Here is a 16,241-nt window from a genome sequence, read left to right on the forward strand (position 1 = left end):
TGTGCTAAATTCTTTTAAACACAGTACCTAAACTCTTCACTAAGGGCATGTCTACACTAGGAAAATTAGTGAGCAGCAAGTTAGGGTGAAAATTTATAGTGCACGAGCTACTCAGCGCTAACTCCCTTTGTGGACACGCTTACTGAGCACTTCTTGAACAGTTTAGCTTAATGTGCTTCCGAAGTGCAGTAAATTATTGTGCACTAAGACATGAAGTGAATAGCAAGAGTAAGTGTGGGAGTAGCTACTGCAGGCTTTTTCCCTGTGTAGACAAGTCCTAAATGAGGTTATGGTACTGCTTTCAGTCCAGTGTCAAGCAGTGCCTGGAAAGAGCCGGCAATATCAGGCTAAGAGATATTGCTAGCTAACAGATATTCCTGTTACCTTTAGAAAATATAGAACTAATGCAGTATGAAATTGGCCTACAATTCACACCCTCATCTCACCAAACAAACATGTTAAAAGATTTCACTAATTTGCCCTTTCAGTAGGAAGCTTCCAAGGAAGCTTTTTAACAAATTGTAGGTTTTCTTCGTAAGAAAGTGCACTAAGTTCTCTCCCCTCCCATGTAGTTTTAGTCAGCAATATTCAGCTGAAAAGACATAATGCTACATATATTAATAAGATGGAAAGGAGGGGAAAAAAAAAAGGGGGGGAGAGAATGCTATTAGATGGCAGTCTACCTGCATATCACATTGTGAAAGCCCCTTTCTGGGCACATCCTCTTGCTGCAACCACAGAAATGTACGGCTAGCACGGGCTTTGAGAAGTTGCTCAGCCCAGCCCCTTCCACTGAGACAGGACAAATTATACTTAGACCATCTCTCACAGAAGTTTATCTAACCGTTCTTAAAACCGACAATGATGGGGATTCCACGACTTCCCTTGGCAGCCTATCCCAGTGCTTAACTATCCAAAAATGTTTTTTCTAATATCAACCTAAATCTCCCTTGATGCAGATTAAGTGCATTACTTCTTGTCTTATCTTCAGTGGACATGGAAAACCAATCACAGTGCTCTTTAGAGCAGCCCTTAACGTATTTGAGGACGGGCCCCCTCAGTCTTCCTTTCACAAGATTAAACATGCCCAGTTTTTTTTTTTTAAAGTCTCCCCATATAGGTCAGCTTTTCTAAACCTTTTTGTTTTTGTTGCTCTCCTCTGGACTCTCTCCAGTTTGTCCATATCCTTCCTGAAGCGTGGTGCCCAGAAGGGGACATAGTATTCTACTGAGGACTCACCAGTGTTGAGTAGAGCAAGACAATCTCCTCCCGAGTCTGACATAGGACACTTCTGTTAATACACCCCAGAATACTATTAGTCTTTTTTGCAACTGCACCACAATGCTGACTCACAGGGCTTGCCTGCACACACACAGCTCTCCTGTCAGCATAATAAAACCACCTCCACAAGTGGCGGGAGCTCTGTTGGCAGGAGACGTTCTCCCGCCGACATAGCGCTGTCCACACGGGCGCTTATGTCTGTGTAACGTATGTCGCTCAGGGGGGTGGTTTATTCACCTCCCGAGCAACATAAGTTATGCCAACATAAGCCATAGTGTAGACATAGCCACAGTCAACTTGTGACCCACTATACCCTCATATCCTTTCCAGCAGTGCTGCCACCTAACCATTTACTCCAGATTTTGTAGTTGTGCATTAGATTTTTTCCTTCCTAAGTGTAGTACTTTGCACTTGTCTATATTGAATTTCATCTTGTTGATTTCAAACCAATTCTCCAACTTTCCAGGTTGTTTTGAATTCAAATCCTGTCCTCAAAAAAGTGCCAGGTTGGCGTCATCTGCAAAATTTATACAAAGATAGTTGCACAATGGAGGGGAGAGTATTAGTGAAAATATTGAATAGACCAGAACAGACCCCATGGAATCTCACTAGAAAAATGCCCCCAGCTTGACAGCAAATCATTGATACTATCTTTCAGTTTTGCACCCACCTTTACAGTAATTTAAACTAGATCACATTTCCCTAGTTTGCCTATGAGAATGTCACGTGGGACTGTCAAAAGCATTACTTAAATCAAGATATATCACATCTACAACTTCCCTATCCACTAGGACAGCAACCCTGTCAAGGGAGGAAATTAGATTGATTTGGCATGATTTGTTCTTGACAAATCCACACTGACTATACTTATAACCCTATTATCTTCTAGATGCTTAAAAACTGATTGTTTGATAATTTGTTCCAGTATCTTTCCAGGTACCGATGTTAGGCTGACTGGTCTATAGTTTCACAGCACCTCTTTGTTCCCCTTCTGAAAGGTAGGTACTATGTATGCCCTTCTCCAGTCCTCTGGGACCTAGTCCATTCTCCATAAGTTCTCAGAAATAACTGCTAATGGTGCTGAGATTGCTTCAGCTAGTTCCTTTAGTACCCTAAATTTTATCAGGCCCTAATGACTTGAATACATCTCAATATTCTTTAACTTGTTCTTTCCCTAGGCTGGCTTCAAGTCCTTCCCACTGCTTGTTAATATTAATTGTGTTAATGTCACAACTGTTACTACAATTACAAAGCACATTTGGGGAAATTACAAATACAGTGATGTAAGACACACACATCTCAAGAATTTGTTCTCTTCTGGTATGCCCCAGTTACATAACTAGTAGACTATTACCTTTACTCCTCAATATTCCCATGCCAAATTTCATTAGCAAGTCATGGACCATAACATGTTGTTTAGTTTGACTATAATCGGAGTGTAAATTATTTGATTTAAAAAGGTGATAGCAAGTCCAAAACCAAAAGCTAAATGAAGAGATATGAATTTTCCCCTTGTACAAGTTGCAGATACTAGGGACAGGCTAAACTACATTTCTGTAAGGAGATCATTATGCCCAGTTCTTTAATAAACATTCTTGGAATAGTTTCTTATTTGCCACCCCAACTGTGGAATCAATTTGTGACTCAAGGGATCTCAGGAGGATGAGGGGAAGTGGGGGAGGGGGGGCAAAGAGAGGATGATTTAAACTATTCCCTAATAAACTAATGCTTGGATCTGAATAGAAGGTTCTCCTGAAATATCAGTGAAAATGTCACAGGGATGAAAGAGGTTAGTGAAAGTAAATGTGTTGGTTACTGCCGTAATTCTATGCAAGAACTTTCAAAGCCACAGGAAAGACAGCAGGATGGAGAGACAGCACTCTGAATACTGGAAATACTGGCCAGATTACAAATATTTGTGTTTTATCAGAATGCGATATATCCCTATATCAACAAAACAAACTGCAACAACTCTGCATTAAGAATGATTTAACAGCTATTGGGGTCTGCTTTTCAATTCAATTTGGTGAAAAGGAACCAGAAAAAAAATTCTATTAAGAGCCAAATCAATATGTACGGTTTCACTGCCTAATGCTTTTAGTAAAGAGGCAAGAATTCAAGTGTGTTGTACTGCTATGATTAAAATTAACCTCTCAAACACTGGAAAGGGAAGGCTAGCTGCTAATGCTTGAACTTTGAGAGTGGTTTCTCACAACCATTATTGATGGATGCCTTGAAGGCACGACAAAACATAAAAGACAAAATATTAAAGAGATTTTCCGCTGTACCTAAATGTTTATTTCATAGCTATACTAGTGCCAGATTTAACAATTAACCTCGTCCTGAAGGCAAAACATCACTCACATTTCTGAAGTCCAGTGTTCATCTGCGGGTAAGAAAGAAGCTGAGAGGAGAGGTCACCTGGTCCTGGTAGACAGGCCAGCATGGCAGACAGGCACTAACACAACATGGGGCATTCACTCCTCCGCACACTGCAACAACAAAGACAATTCAAGGTTATAATACACAGATAATACTGAGATGAAACAGAAGCAAACAGCCAACCCTATGTGAAAGAGGGACCCATGCTTCACCGATGCAATTTAATTAGCAGTATTGTTGATTAAAAATATATCTTATTCTTATCTATAGCAACAATGTACTTTCCAACTGTGGTGATGGTTAAACTGACATTTTAATATGGCGCATCTGTACACTAACTGGGAAATGAAAAATGCCAACACTTAACAGCATTCACCAGCATTGGAACGTTTCTACCATTTAACCTACAAACGGCAAATTTTGGCACTTGCATTTGCAGGGTTATTCTGAAGGGGAAAAAAATAGTTCTGGGTTTCCTATGACAGGCCATCCTACTGTGGTTCTACCGAATTGCATAAAAAGAGTTACCAAGCTGCCGTTCAAAGATAAGATATAGAACAGCTGTAGTCCTTGAATAACGGAGAAAGCTGCACAACTGCAACCTAATAAACCCAGGCAATAAAGTTATTTTATCTATAAGCAAAACAGCGTCCCTGAAGGTTACAAGACGGGTGAATAACCCACAGCTAGAGTTATATGGCATGCAGCACATTGCACAGAGGAGCAAAACTGACATACACAATGCTTCCTTTCAGGGTTACAAAACTCCCCTAATAGGGAACCTATTTTGCCTTTTCAGCCTTGGATTTAAATAGATCAAACCTACTTCTAAAACGAAGGAAGATAGAAACTCTAGGTGCACATCAGCTACCTACCTAAAGAGAACAATTCTCTTATAAGCATTTATACCTAGGCGCAGAGTTAAGAAATGACTTTTGCAGCACAGATAACTCAGTCTTTAAATCCCTTCATAACACTAACAAGACTCAGCTAGTGAGATTGATGCTGCCCCAGTTGTAAATGAACTAGCACCAGACACGTCTGCTTGGGTGTCATTCTGAGAGGACACAACGGTAGAAAATGCAATCGGATTGTCCAGCACTATGTCAGGTTGGCTAAGACTAACCTGTGTTTTAAAACGTACTGTGAAGGTAACACAGAGATAGGTCAACAAATGAAAAATGATCAGCTGTCACCAAGAAGCCATACCAAGTACCATACACCCTGACTTTAATGGAATGCAGCGGTCCATTTATCAGCATGACAGGTCAGCAGATAAGTGACGAAGGGGTTTTGTTTGCTCTAGGTAAATAATTTGAAAACAAATACTGGAAAAAAAAGTTAAACTGATATTCTTGCACCATTTAGAGAAGCACAAAAAGCCACCTTGTGAGAAGTGCTTCTCTCAGTAGAGCCAGGAACCCTTATTAAACAAAAACAAGCACCTTCAGAAAAAGCAGCCTTCTATGCAAGGTGCTTGCTGCTCCAACAAGATGCCTTTGGGGAAATAAAGGCAGTGGACTGTATGCATTTACCAGCCACCACACTAACAGGTTAATCCCGTTTGCTCCAGATGCTGTTCTCTCAAAGAGCAGATGTTTCACTGGAATTTCAGCACCACATAGGTAAATTATTTAAGGGAATGATGAACTTGAAACCTGCTAACAGAAGGCAGGCAAAAATCTGGGTTTCCACAGTGATGCGTATTGGTGAAAAATATAGGATGGTAAGACTTTTAGGCCTCGTCTACACATTAAAGCTGTACAGTTAAATTTTAGAGAGTGTCTTATGTCAGTTTTGCTTACTTTTATTCCCAGTTAACTTCAACTAAACCAAAATATGAGCGTCCATGCAAACCAGTGCAAATCCCTAACTATACTGGTTTGAAGTCACACCTTTAGTTAAATTGATGCTATATTCTCATGTTAACAGGACCTTAGTGATAATATCTAAAGCTCAGACTGCTCAAGATAGATTTTATAGAAAAGTGATGGACTTCACAACTGATAGTTTTGAGTTGATAAAGTTTTCTAAGTTTTCTAACAAATTCCTTTCAAGCCATTGGGAGCACTTGAAACAAACCTCTACCCCTACAAGGAAACTAGTTGAGAATAAACATCCTGTATCTTGGCATGGAAGTTTAGCAACTTCTATGGTCTAATGGGATCAGCTATGGCCATCACAGGTAGAAGAAACTTTAAGAACATGGCTACACTCGAGAGTTTACAGCAGCGCGGCTGCATCAATGCAGCTGTGCCACTATAAGTTCTCTAACGCAGCTGCTCTAAGCTGATGGGAGCTCCCTCTTTGTCTTAACTACTCTAGCCCCTGCGAGCAGCAGAAGCTATGTCAGAGGGAGAAGTTCGTCCACTGACATAGCACTGTCCACCCGGCACTTATGTCAGAGTAATTTACGTTGCTCGGGGGGTGGTTTATTCACACCCCTGAATGACAGAAGTTATGCCGACGTAAGCTGTAGAGTAGACATAGCCCAAGGTTCTTAAAGATGAGAAAGACATAGAATGCTGCAAATGTTCTTCATTGCCCACTACTGTTAGGCAATGAAGAACATTTGCAGCATTCTATGTCTTTCTCATCTTTAAGAGCCTTGGGCTATCAACAAGAAGGTAGAGGCTCTTTGGAGCTCTTTGGGTACCAGAACTCCATGTAGATGCCTTTTTGGAGAGTACTACAAGTTTCTGAATTTGAAACTGGATTTGACTAAATCAGTTCCCATTAGATCAATGGGATTGACACCAATGGTATACAAGTTGTGGCATACACTCCATGATATACTTGATGATTTAACTGGGAATTGGTCCTGCTTTGAGCAGGGGGTTGGACTAGATGACCTTCTGGGGTCCCTTCCAACCCTGATATTCTATGATTCTATGATATACCCATCTTAAAGCACACATACCCAAACAGCTTTGCATTGAAGGGACAGTTTTAACCAATGAAACCATGAATGATCATTTCACCACTACCATACATTAAAGGCTACGTGATGGAAACCAGAAGCATGGATCTTGACTCTAAATTTAGTTCTCAGTTTTAAAATTCTATGAGGTGGAAGGGCCCCAGAACTTGGGCTTCAGCCCAAGCCTGAACGTCTATACCACCATTAAACAGCCCCTTATCCTGAGCCTAAGTCAGCTGTCACAAGCCAGCTGCAGGTTAACTGCAGTGTAGACATAACCAAAGTTTTCCATGTCATAACAGTTGGTCAATTTGTACAAGACATTAACTTGCTTATTGAGCCAACTGATCAAAGGTTGATCAAAACCAAGCACCATAAATCCGATAGGTTTTTCTCCGCAAATATTTGTTTATGAAAAAGCTGCATCTTTATAGCATGAATACTTTCAAAATATTAGAAGCAAGTCTCCCAGGTGCCACAAGTCCTCCTTTTCTTATTGTCAACTAAGTTACATGTGCAAACAAGTGCCAGTTGTGAGTAGTGGAGAAGTGGAGCTCACCATAATTTAGGGCACTGAAAGCCAGCATGACTATTCCACGCTACTGATCAAGGCAGACAAGCCCAAAACAGACAGCCCTTTGAAAACCTAAGGAATTCACTGGCAATCCTGTGAGAAATATAAATACATGGAACTCTCCAGGCAGTGCAGAATTCAGATAATTATGCAAAACACCAAGAGAACAACTTCACTGTGACTATCACTAATAGATGGTAATAACTGTGTTCACCTCACAAATCTTGCATTTTCTTTCAGACCTCAAAACCTGAACTGTAATTTTTCCTCAGCCTGTAACAGACTGAGTTCTCAATGGGATTTAAAGGGGTTTAAAAAAAACCCTCAGCGATGGCTTGCCACATCCAGAGCTTAAATTAAATTATTTTAGGAACAGAGACATTGCTTAGCCTCTACATTTAAGAAACTTATTCATGAATATAAACAAAGCTGCAGAATTCCATGAGAACTTTCCTGGCATCCTGTGGACAGTTCCCGCCTCCAAATTATACCCAACAAGAATGAAAGACAAAATAAGCATTCAGATCCCTTTTAAACCAAAGATGACAAAAAACATTGTAAATTTCCACAGACTTTGGCATTCTTCCCTTATACACTTTTACTGCTTCACCTGAGTAAGCAAAAGCTCAGATTCAGCAGAAAGTATCTACCCTCTCTTTCCTCACTCTTCTATTAGTTTCACAAGTCTGGCATAACTGAGGCCTGTTTCTCTGTCATCTTTGTTCATTGTCTACTCTTCACAGAGTTCCAATGCAAACTTCAGCAATGCAGAGGATTTTAATCAATCATCATCAGGTCCTGTAAGCATCTCATTTGTACTCCGAAAAAAACAGCGGCTAATCCAGGATCTGGTGCTCTCTCTTATTTCATGGCTAAAGTATCTCTTAGCCTCTAATGTTTTATGTAACAACTTTTGTATGCACACCCCCTAAAGAAAGGAGCACCACCATATAAAGTACAAACCGCACTAACAATACTTTATGACTGCACAAGTAACACTAGAGTGAGATATGCAGAGGGCTTATTTAACTGTTCAGTCTTTAAATATCATTATAGTCTTAAAGTATTGTGACTCTTCCTCTTGCTAAAGTGCGACAGAGAGCGTCAATGCCTTACACGTACCTACAGCAATAAACAGGATGACGACACATTCAAAATGTGAACAAGTGGCTAAGAGCAGCCCAAGACAGCATTAAGTTCAGAGTGGTCAGACTGCTATCATGGGAAAGCAGCATTTCCTTGGTGTCCAAAGCATACCAATTTACATAGTTAAGAATCTAATTTAATCTCCAACTCACACAGACCTTATGTTTACTAAAAGTCTGCAAAAATAAGCTTTGCCTAGTTCATTCTGTGTAGGAGCCCACAAGCTAAGTTACTCACTTTAAATATAGGAGATCTGTACACAGGAGATTTGTGATGACAAAGGCAAAACATGTCTTAAAGAAAGAGCTTTATTTATATGAGAATTTTTTTTTAAAATGGAAGCATTTTAAAAAGAATTACCACCTTTTCCTGGTCTCCACTGTAGGCGGACTGCCAATAATTTAATTCATAATGGCCAGGGAAATAGTGGCTATTAAGAGAAACAATGTAGGTGTTCTGGCAGTGCTAAGAAAACGTATCATGGAGGAGCTGGTTATGACTCCATAGTTAAAGCTGAGCTTCATTTTGTACTTTAAGACATGCTTCAATCTCTTATTTTTTTTAAATTAAAAATACAGTATACCCTCCCCAAGTTCTTTGAGAACACAATGAATATTCTAAGATTTTACAAGTAAATTCATTAGCTGATCAGTTAAAAATTAACATGTCTTCTAACAGATTTAGTATGTCAGGGTTTTTTTTGTCCTTAATGATCTCCATAATGGAGTAATGCAGTCACTTTATCTAAGTGTTATAATTATATAGACTAGAGACAAGGTCAACTAACTCTTAAGTGGGCCATTGGGACAGAAGCAACTCAACCCTTCCTCACCAGCTGAAATAAAAGCATCAATTCTATTGGTTGGAATGACTCAGTGGTAGGAGAGAGACTGGACCATATGTATAAACAGTTCTCACTGGCAGATGAGGCCCAACTGCCACTGTCTATGAAGACTCCAAGGCTGCATACTCTCTTGGGCATCAGTGCTTGCAGGGCTCCCCTTATCACTGTCCTTTGAGGCAGCACTGTTGTGGGAACTGAGGGAACTGTGCAGAGGACACATTAGGACTCAGTCTGAGCTTTCTTTGCTCCCTCCCAACGCTCTTCACTCGCTAACACAGCCCGCTTATTTGCAATTGACTGAAAGACTAGATTCACCAGTATATTGTGGCTGCTTTACACTGCTCCAACAATGCAAAGCAGCTGTAAACCCAGCTTAACTGGGTGCTCTGGCTGCTTGATGTATCACTAAATCTGCCCTTAAAAGTTAAATATAAAAAGAGATTTAGAGCTGACACTACATATAATCTAATCACTAGAAATATTGCACATAGCAGTCTCTTTGGGCTTCTTGTTCATGAAATTTTAAAATATTCTTTTAAAACTAAAATTCCCCCCAGACAAAAATCTCCATTAGTGATTTTTAAAGTCAGAAGATAAAAACACTGACTCTTTAAAAATCAATCACATCTAATCTGGGACCGCAACACTAGACTGCCATCATCGTTATTTTAGGACATCACTATAGGGCCGAGTTAGGGCTGGTTGGGTGCCTTAACTGAATGTTTTTTTCAGCTTAATTCTGAATTCTTGAGTTGTAATGCTTTGTTTTGGACTAATCACAAACACCCCTACTATGTTTTTTTTACCATTAAGTTACCAATAAATTGAGATGATGAAGGCTGAGAGTATGTATTGTTTTGTCTTGGTAGTAGAAAGCATTCTGTACCCCATTTCCAGAGTGGGCTCAACTATTTCAGCTGCCACAGGGCAAGGTGACCTACACTTAACTTCATCCTAAACTGAGCTATCGATGGAAGGGCTCCATCAGTTTTAGCAAGAGACTTCTCAGAGGTTGCCATAGTAGAGCTTAAAATTTCAAGAAAATTCTATGCTTATCAACCAGAAAATAGCAAACTTCAGAGGCAGCAGTTCTATCAGGGAACACAGATGCCTCTGGTATCTTGTACAGCATAGAGTAAATTACTTGTTCTTAACAGCCCAGTGCTAGAAACAAAGTCCCATTACTCTAATTTACGTGTTCTGCCACTAAATAAATAGATCACATGCTCAAATTAAAAGTTTTTGCTGACCTTTCAAACATACCATACTGCCTGAAACTCTCAAGCAGGCAAAGGAAATGGTCCCCACAAAACTGACATAGGCCAATGAAATGAGAAACAGGTCTGATTTTGAAAAAAGTAAGCTGGTGAAGTCTAACTTTAGACTCATGAAAATAAACATGCATGTTTGAAATTCCAGGATTAACTATAGACCTTCACTACTGAGGTCACAAAGCTCAGAGATTTGAGAAGGCAACAGAAACTACTCACACAAAAGAAAAGCTCAAAACTATTTAAAGTTTCCAGCACCCTGGGGTCCCTTAAGCCTTCTGAGGGCTTTAAGTACCTATGGCTCAGGGACGTGCTTCACTTCTTCCCCTTATTCATATAGAAACTGCATTAAATTTAATAAATAGTAACAATGCATTATGATTATGACAAAATCCCAAATACACACTGCATAACTGTAAGTTCAGCCTGAAAAAATGCTCCAGGACAAACTAGGGTTGTAAAGTTGCTTTGGTACAACCATATGTAAGTGCCTGTTACAAACATAACTGAATGCAAGCTGATTTTCATGCTTCTAGCGGAACTGTCTTGTTTACTCCCAGTTAAGACACTAAAGACAAAACTACAGACCACTGAAGCTCATTCCTTTTTTGCAATAAGAAAAGGAGGACTTGTGGCACCTTAGAGACTAACAAATTTATCTGAGCATGAGCTTCACAGCTCACTTCATCGGATGCATCTGATGAAGTGAGCTGTAGCTCATGAACTTTATGCTCAAATAAATTGGTTAGTCTCTAAGGAGCCACAAGTCCTCCTTTTCTTTTTGCGGATACAGACTAACACGGCTGCTACTCTGATTCCTTTTTTGCTCTCCCAAAGTAACCCATAGTCTAGTTTTTGAAGTATATATTATGTTCTCCTGAACACATTCATACCAATTACACAGGCAGGAATTGTTTACGTAATTCACACAATACTGAAAGGAAAAATTCTGTATTTTCAAAAAGGTCAGGGCATTACAAACGTCGGTTTGAGAAGGCCAGTGATTTAGGAATCAGCATATCTAAGTGGTATTAGTTAGGTGTTACGTTTTTGTCTCCTTTCATAATGCAGCGTCACTCTGAGTGTATGCTCTTAAAATGTGATACACACACCACACACCATCCCCACTAGCCGACATTGGTATTTATTACAATTTCAGTCAGTTCCATCACGTGTAGCTCACGAAAGCTCATGCTCAAATAAACTGGTTAGTCTCGAAGGGGCCACAAGTCCTCCTGTTCTTAGACTAACACGGCTGCTACTCTGAAAGTCTAGACTGATATCATCAGCATATCTCCCAGACTTCCTGCTCTCCCCTTCTCCACCATCCCTCCATTTCTGGGAATCCACAAGGAAACATTCTTGTGTAGTATCTCTGCTATAACCTGCTAGAAGAACAATATATTTGACATACCTAACTATTTTTCATAACTAAACTATCAGACCAGCACTGTTTTCACAGACAACACATGCAACAACCTTTTAATATTTTATAAGTCAAAAATTGCAAAGTAATGTTACAGAGGCGGCGGCTTTTCTTGATATGGCAATAAATCACTCTAGCAAGTGTATGGGGAGTAAACAAGGAGAGAAAGAGTGAACAGTGGAGAGCTGCCTTTTGTATGAGTTGAAGTGTCCTATCAGCTTCTACCAATATAAAGTTTTTTGGTTGTCTGAATCAAGAAGGTCCTCTTCTAGATCTCTCTAAGAGCGTCAATAAAATCAATTTTGCTCCTTGCAGTTTAATTAAGGTTTTGCTTATAAACCATTTCACCTTTAGGCTGACCACCATTTATAATGTTAGTCAGGCAACAAAATTAGTTAGTTTGAAAAGCAAGAAAGAAGAAATTGAAATGTATATGGATCCACTTCTTGCCCTTTTTCCCAACCCACTGAAAACACTCAAAACAGAAAACTAAGGGGCTTTAAAGTAAGAGTTCACAAAACAAACACTGGCAACATTACAATCCTTTTGGACTTGAAAGCTGTCAGGAAGGGCTACCTGGCTTCAAATCAATATCTGTAATTTTGAACAGAAGTTCAAATTCAGCCAAAAGATTAAAATATTGCACCTATAATCTCATAACAGGTATGCATTACCGTGAATGACATCAGTACCATCAAATCCATTTTATTGTGATAAAGCAGCAAGTTCCAGTATATGATTTTTGAATATAAAAAACCATTTTAGGTTGGTCTTATTAGATCTTAAAATACAGCACTGCACATCTGCTGAAGAGTAGAACAGTAGGTTTTAATTGTAAAATGGAGTTTTACATAGCTTCTGGCCTTTGGTATAAATGAGGTCTTAAAAAAAAAAGGAAGAGCAATGCATCACTTCAGTTATTAAAATCCATCCAACTTGTACTTTAGCCTTGGGATAACCACTGCCAACAAACTGACTTGGAAGTAATTATCACTGCTATCTGCAATAAATGTTAATTAGACATAATTGAACTAAAGCCCTAATCTGAATGACGCTGTTGTTGGCAAGAAGCCTACTCCTGCTTGTACTCTGCAAAGGAAGCTGTTAGCAACGATGTGGACAAACACGAAATTGCTTGTGTGGCTTCCCCATTGCAAATCACCATACATTTCCACTAATGCCTGGTTAGTTGGGCCAAAATAAAGCCATTAACAATGCTTCTCACTAAATATGTTTTAACTTAATTTCTGCTGGTTGGCCCATTTATATTTTGCATTTTTGCTAGCCAACAGACCAAAATATGGTTCCACCCCTTTACAGCTTACTTCCAATTTTAATTATTAACTCTTTGTCCTTCATCCAGGCATCTCAACGAACCTTACAAATACTACTTCGGCCTCCCAACCACCCTGAGACAGCCATGAATTGCGCATATTCCATTTTACAGATGCATAAAATCAAGACAAAAATTAAATAGAAGGAAGGCTGGTCTTGTAATTAAGACATTGGACTGGACTCATGAGACCTGGGTATAAATCCTGGTTCTGCCATGTGATCTTAGGCAAGTCATTTAGTCACTCTGTGCTTCGACTGTCACTTATACAAGGGATAATCTCTATCTTGTCAGGTATGAGAGGATAAGTTAAAGTTTGCAAGGTCCTCTATGCTACAGTGATGGGCGCCCTATTACACGAACAGATCAGCTGAGGCTTTGGAGTAAGTGGCAGAGCTGGGGACAGAACAGGGAAGGAAACTGTATCCAAGGTAGTGGTGTAATGTACGTAGGCAGAGTGCAGTTATCAAAATCAGAAGTTGGCCAGAACAGCAGGCTAAATTCCCTACTCTTAAAAGATGTCACAAAGGCTCTTCAATGACTAACATAATATCCCAGGAAAATGCCCTCCAGACTCCTGACCAGATCTTTGAAACAACAAAAGGCATCCATCTTCTTCAGGGCAGGGATCATGTCACTGTTTCATAGATGTTTGCTCAGCACCTACCAAGTTGTGGAAGTTATTGGAAGCTAAATAATTCCATAAGAAATGGATTAAGATTGGTTAAAGTGTAACATCTGCTCAATGCAAACCTTAAAAAGGAAGAAAATATCAAGTTATGGGAAACCTCTTAACCGCATCGTAATTCCTACATAGCATATTTTCACAGACAGTGAAAGATTCTGCATCATCACAAGGAACTTATTTCTGCCAGCAAGTGATAAAGTAACATACTACACATTAATCTCCCTTACAGTATAATGCAAAACTCAATTACAACCCCAGCAACATCAGAAAACATATGTGCAGAGGTTAACTGTGCTGTGTTTATGGGAAAAGCATGAGGCTGTAATTAAGGATTTGTATTTTATTGTAAGGAACTTAGCTGTGTTGTGTGTAATATTTCTTCACTCCACGTCCCAGTCTCCCCTGCTCTAACTACTAACCACTCTCCCCTCTAAAGCTGGGAATAGAACCAGGAGTTCCAATTCCCAGCAATCTACTGCTGTCAAGCAAATAGTTGTGTAAGCCATTAGCAAATGGTGTGTGATATTTCTCTCTAATGGCTGCCCCACACACAAGACATGTTACTCTTGTAGTTGAAGGAATAGATGATTAATATGGTGAACTGAAGGTTCAGGATTCAAACCCTGATCTTGAATCATATTGGAAGTGGGGCAGTCCTGGTGGCTGCATACGACAATCCCTGTTTGTTCCAGTTTTTTCTTTTAAAAACTCATTAACAAAATGATAAAATTTACTCATGGTGTGACTAGCTTGGCCTGCATTGGGTAGCTTCAGTTTACTCACCATAAGTGTTGGGAAACGGTAGCCACCCTGAGTAATGAAAATTGTGACTATATGATTATTTTCCTGTGCTTAATTTCAACCAAATTTATTCAGAATGTACATTCAAACCAACAGGCAACATGTTTTAACTATATGTAAAATGTGAAAAATAAGCCAGCCATTTGGTAGCCAGACACTGCAGAAGGAAAACACTCTCCTAGTTTTTAAATTAATTTTAACTTAAACCAAACAATAGATCTAGTTGAAAATAAACAGAAAATCCAATTTTTATCCAGTACAGATTATGTACTGTACATTTGGGGAGGAGACACTAGTCTCCATATAAAACAAAATGAAAAGCCAAGTGCAGCCTTAGTTAGAAAGGCACTCCTGCACCTTTATAATGCCTGTGGCATGTGGACACGTTCAATAAAGTTGATAGTTGCTTCAGTATTAAATTATGTTAGTATTGAATTTAAGGTCCCAGCTGCCATACGACTGTAACCCAATTACAATGCAGTAATTTCTTGGGTGGGAGGAACAGTAGACTTGTGATTAAGGTACAAGACTGCAGATCTAGGTTTTATTCCTTGCTCTGCTGCAGACATCCTGTGTGACTTTGGGTGAGACACCTTCTCTACAGCTGTTTCTCCATCTATAAAATGGGGATGTTCTAGGAATTATTTGGGAAGTTCTTTGGCCTGCATTATACAGGAAGTCAGACTAGATAATCAGAGTGGTCTCTCCTGGCCTTGGAATCTATACTTTCTTACTTCATAGGGCAAGTGGTGAGGCTTAGTATTTGGAAAGTGCTCCAAGACCCTCAAATGGAAGTTGCTACACAAGTATTCTCAGTAGTAGTAAACTTTGCTAGACACCTGCTCGTCAAAGTGTGATACAAGAGGCGTGGACCACCACCAGGAAGTTTTAGGAGCAGCCTCCTGCCTTCAGCTATTAGGAAGGGTGAAGATGCTGAGGGTCCTACCACGGTGTTAAGCCCAGACCTATTTTTCATAACAGCATCCATTTAATAAGTTTCTGAGAAACAGGAAGGCCACCCTCTAAAACTTCTGAATAGGAAAAAAGGGCAGACACACACACACCCCTACCACCTCCTAGCTACCCTGAGCAAGGGTCTCTGTATTTGAAGATTTCCCCAGGAGCAGAACAGACCTGCTTCTTCTTGCCAGTTTCACTGTTACCCACAGTTCAGAACAGCAACAGTGAAACTGCCCAGAACATGTAAGAGACTTTTGGAAGCCCGAAGTATTAGCAGAGCCAGAAATTTCTGTCTTTAGACTCAGGAAGGCAGAACTTCAGAGTATGACCTGATGCAGATTCTCATTAGAAAGAAATTTGTGGTTGCAGAGAGAAAGCTTAAATTCCTCTGAAGCTTTCCCCCTTACCAGATAAAATTTCCTGCTCACCTTTGGTCAGTAGTTTTTTTCAAGTTCTGACAACAAATTATGTGTAGATAGAATCAAACTATAACTATGTAACTATGCTATAACCTGGAAAAGAAAGGTGGGCAGGGTGTGTGGGACCAAAGCCAAATAGTGTCACATTTGACAAATGCCCCAACATAATAATTACAGCTGTAGCCTAGATATTACA

General features: G+C 39.7%; 1 protein-coding gene across 7 annotated transcripts in view; it reads right to left on the bottom strand.

The window, feature by feature from the left end:
- FAM222B (family with sequence similarity 222 member B) overlaps positions 1-16,241 on the bottom strand; it is a 47,660-nt gene that overhangs the window by 11,374 nt on the left and 20,045 nt on the right. For 5 of the 7 annotated variants that reach the window (XR_012155472.1, XM_073315920.1, XM_073315922.1 and 2 more), the window contains exon 2: positions 3,646-3,773. Coding sequence is in view for 4 of the 7 variants with exons in the window: in XM_073315920.1 (XP_073172021.1) it covers positions 3,646-3,727 (82 nt within the window). In the remaining 3 variants the exon portion in view is untranslated. Of the gene's footprint in view, positions 1-3,645; positions 3,774-16,241 lie in introns of those variants that run through there. The other 2 variants (XM_073315925.1, XM_073315924.1) reach the window with 2 other exon arrangements.

This window comes from Lepidochelys kempii, chromosome 17, assembly GCF_965140265.1.
Source record: "Lepidochelys kempii isolate rLepKem1 chromosome 17, rLepKem1.hap2, whole genome shotgun sequence".
In the NCBI taxonomy this organism is placed as follows: domain Eukaryota; kingdom Metazoa; phylum Chordata; order Testudines; family Cheloniidae; genus Lepidochelys; species Lepidochelys kempii.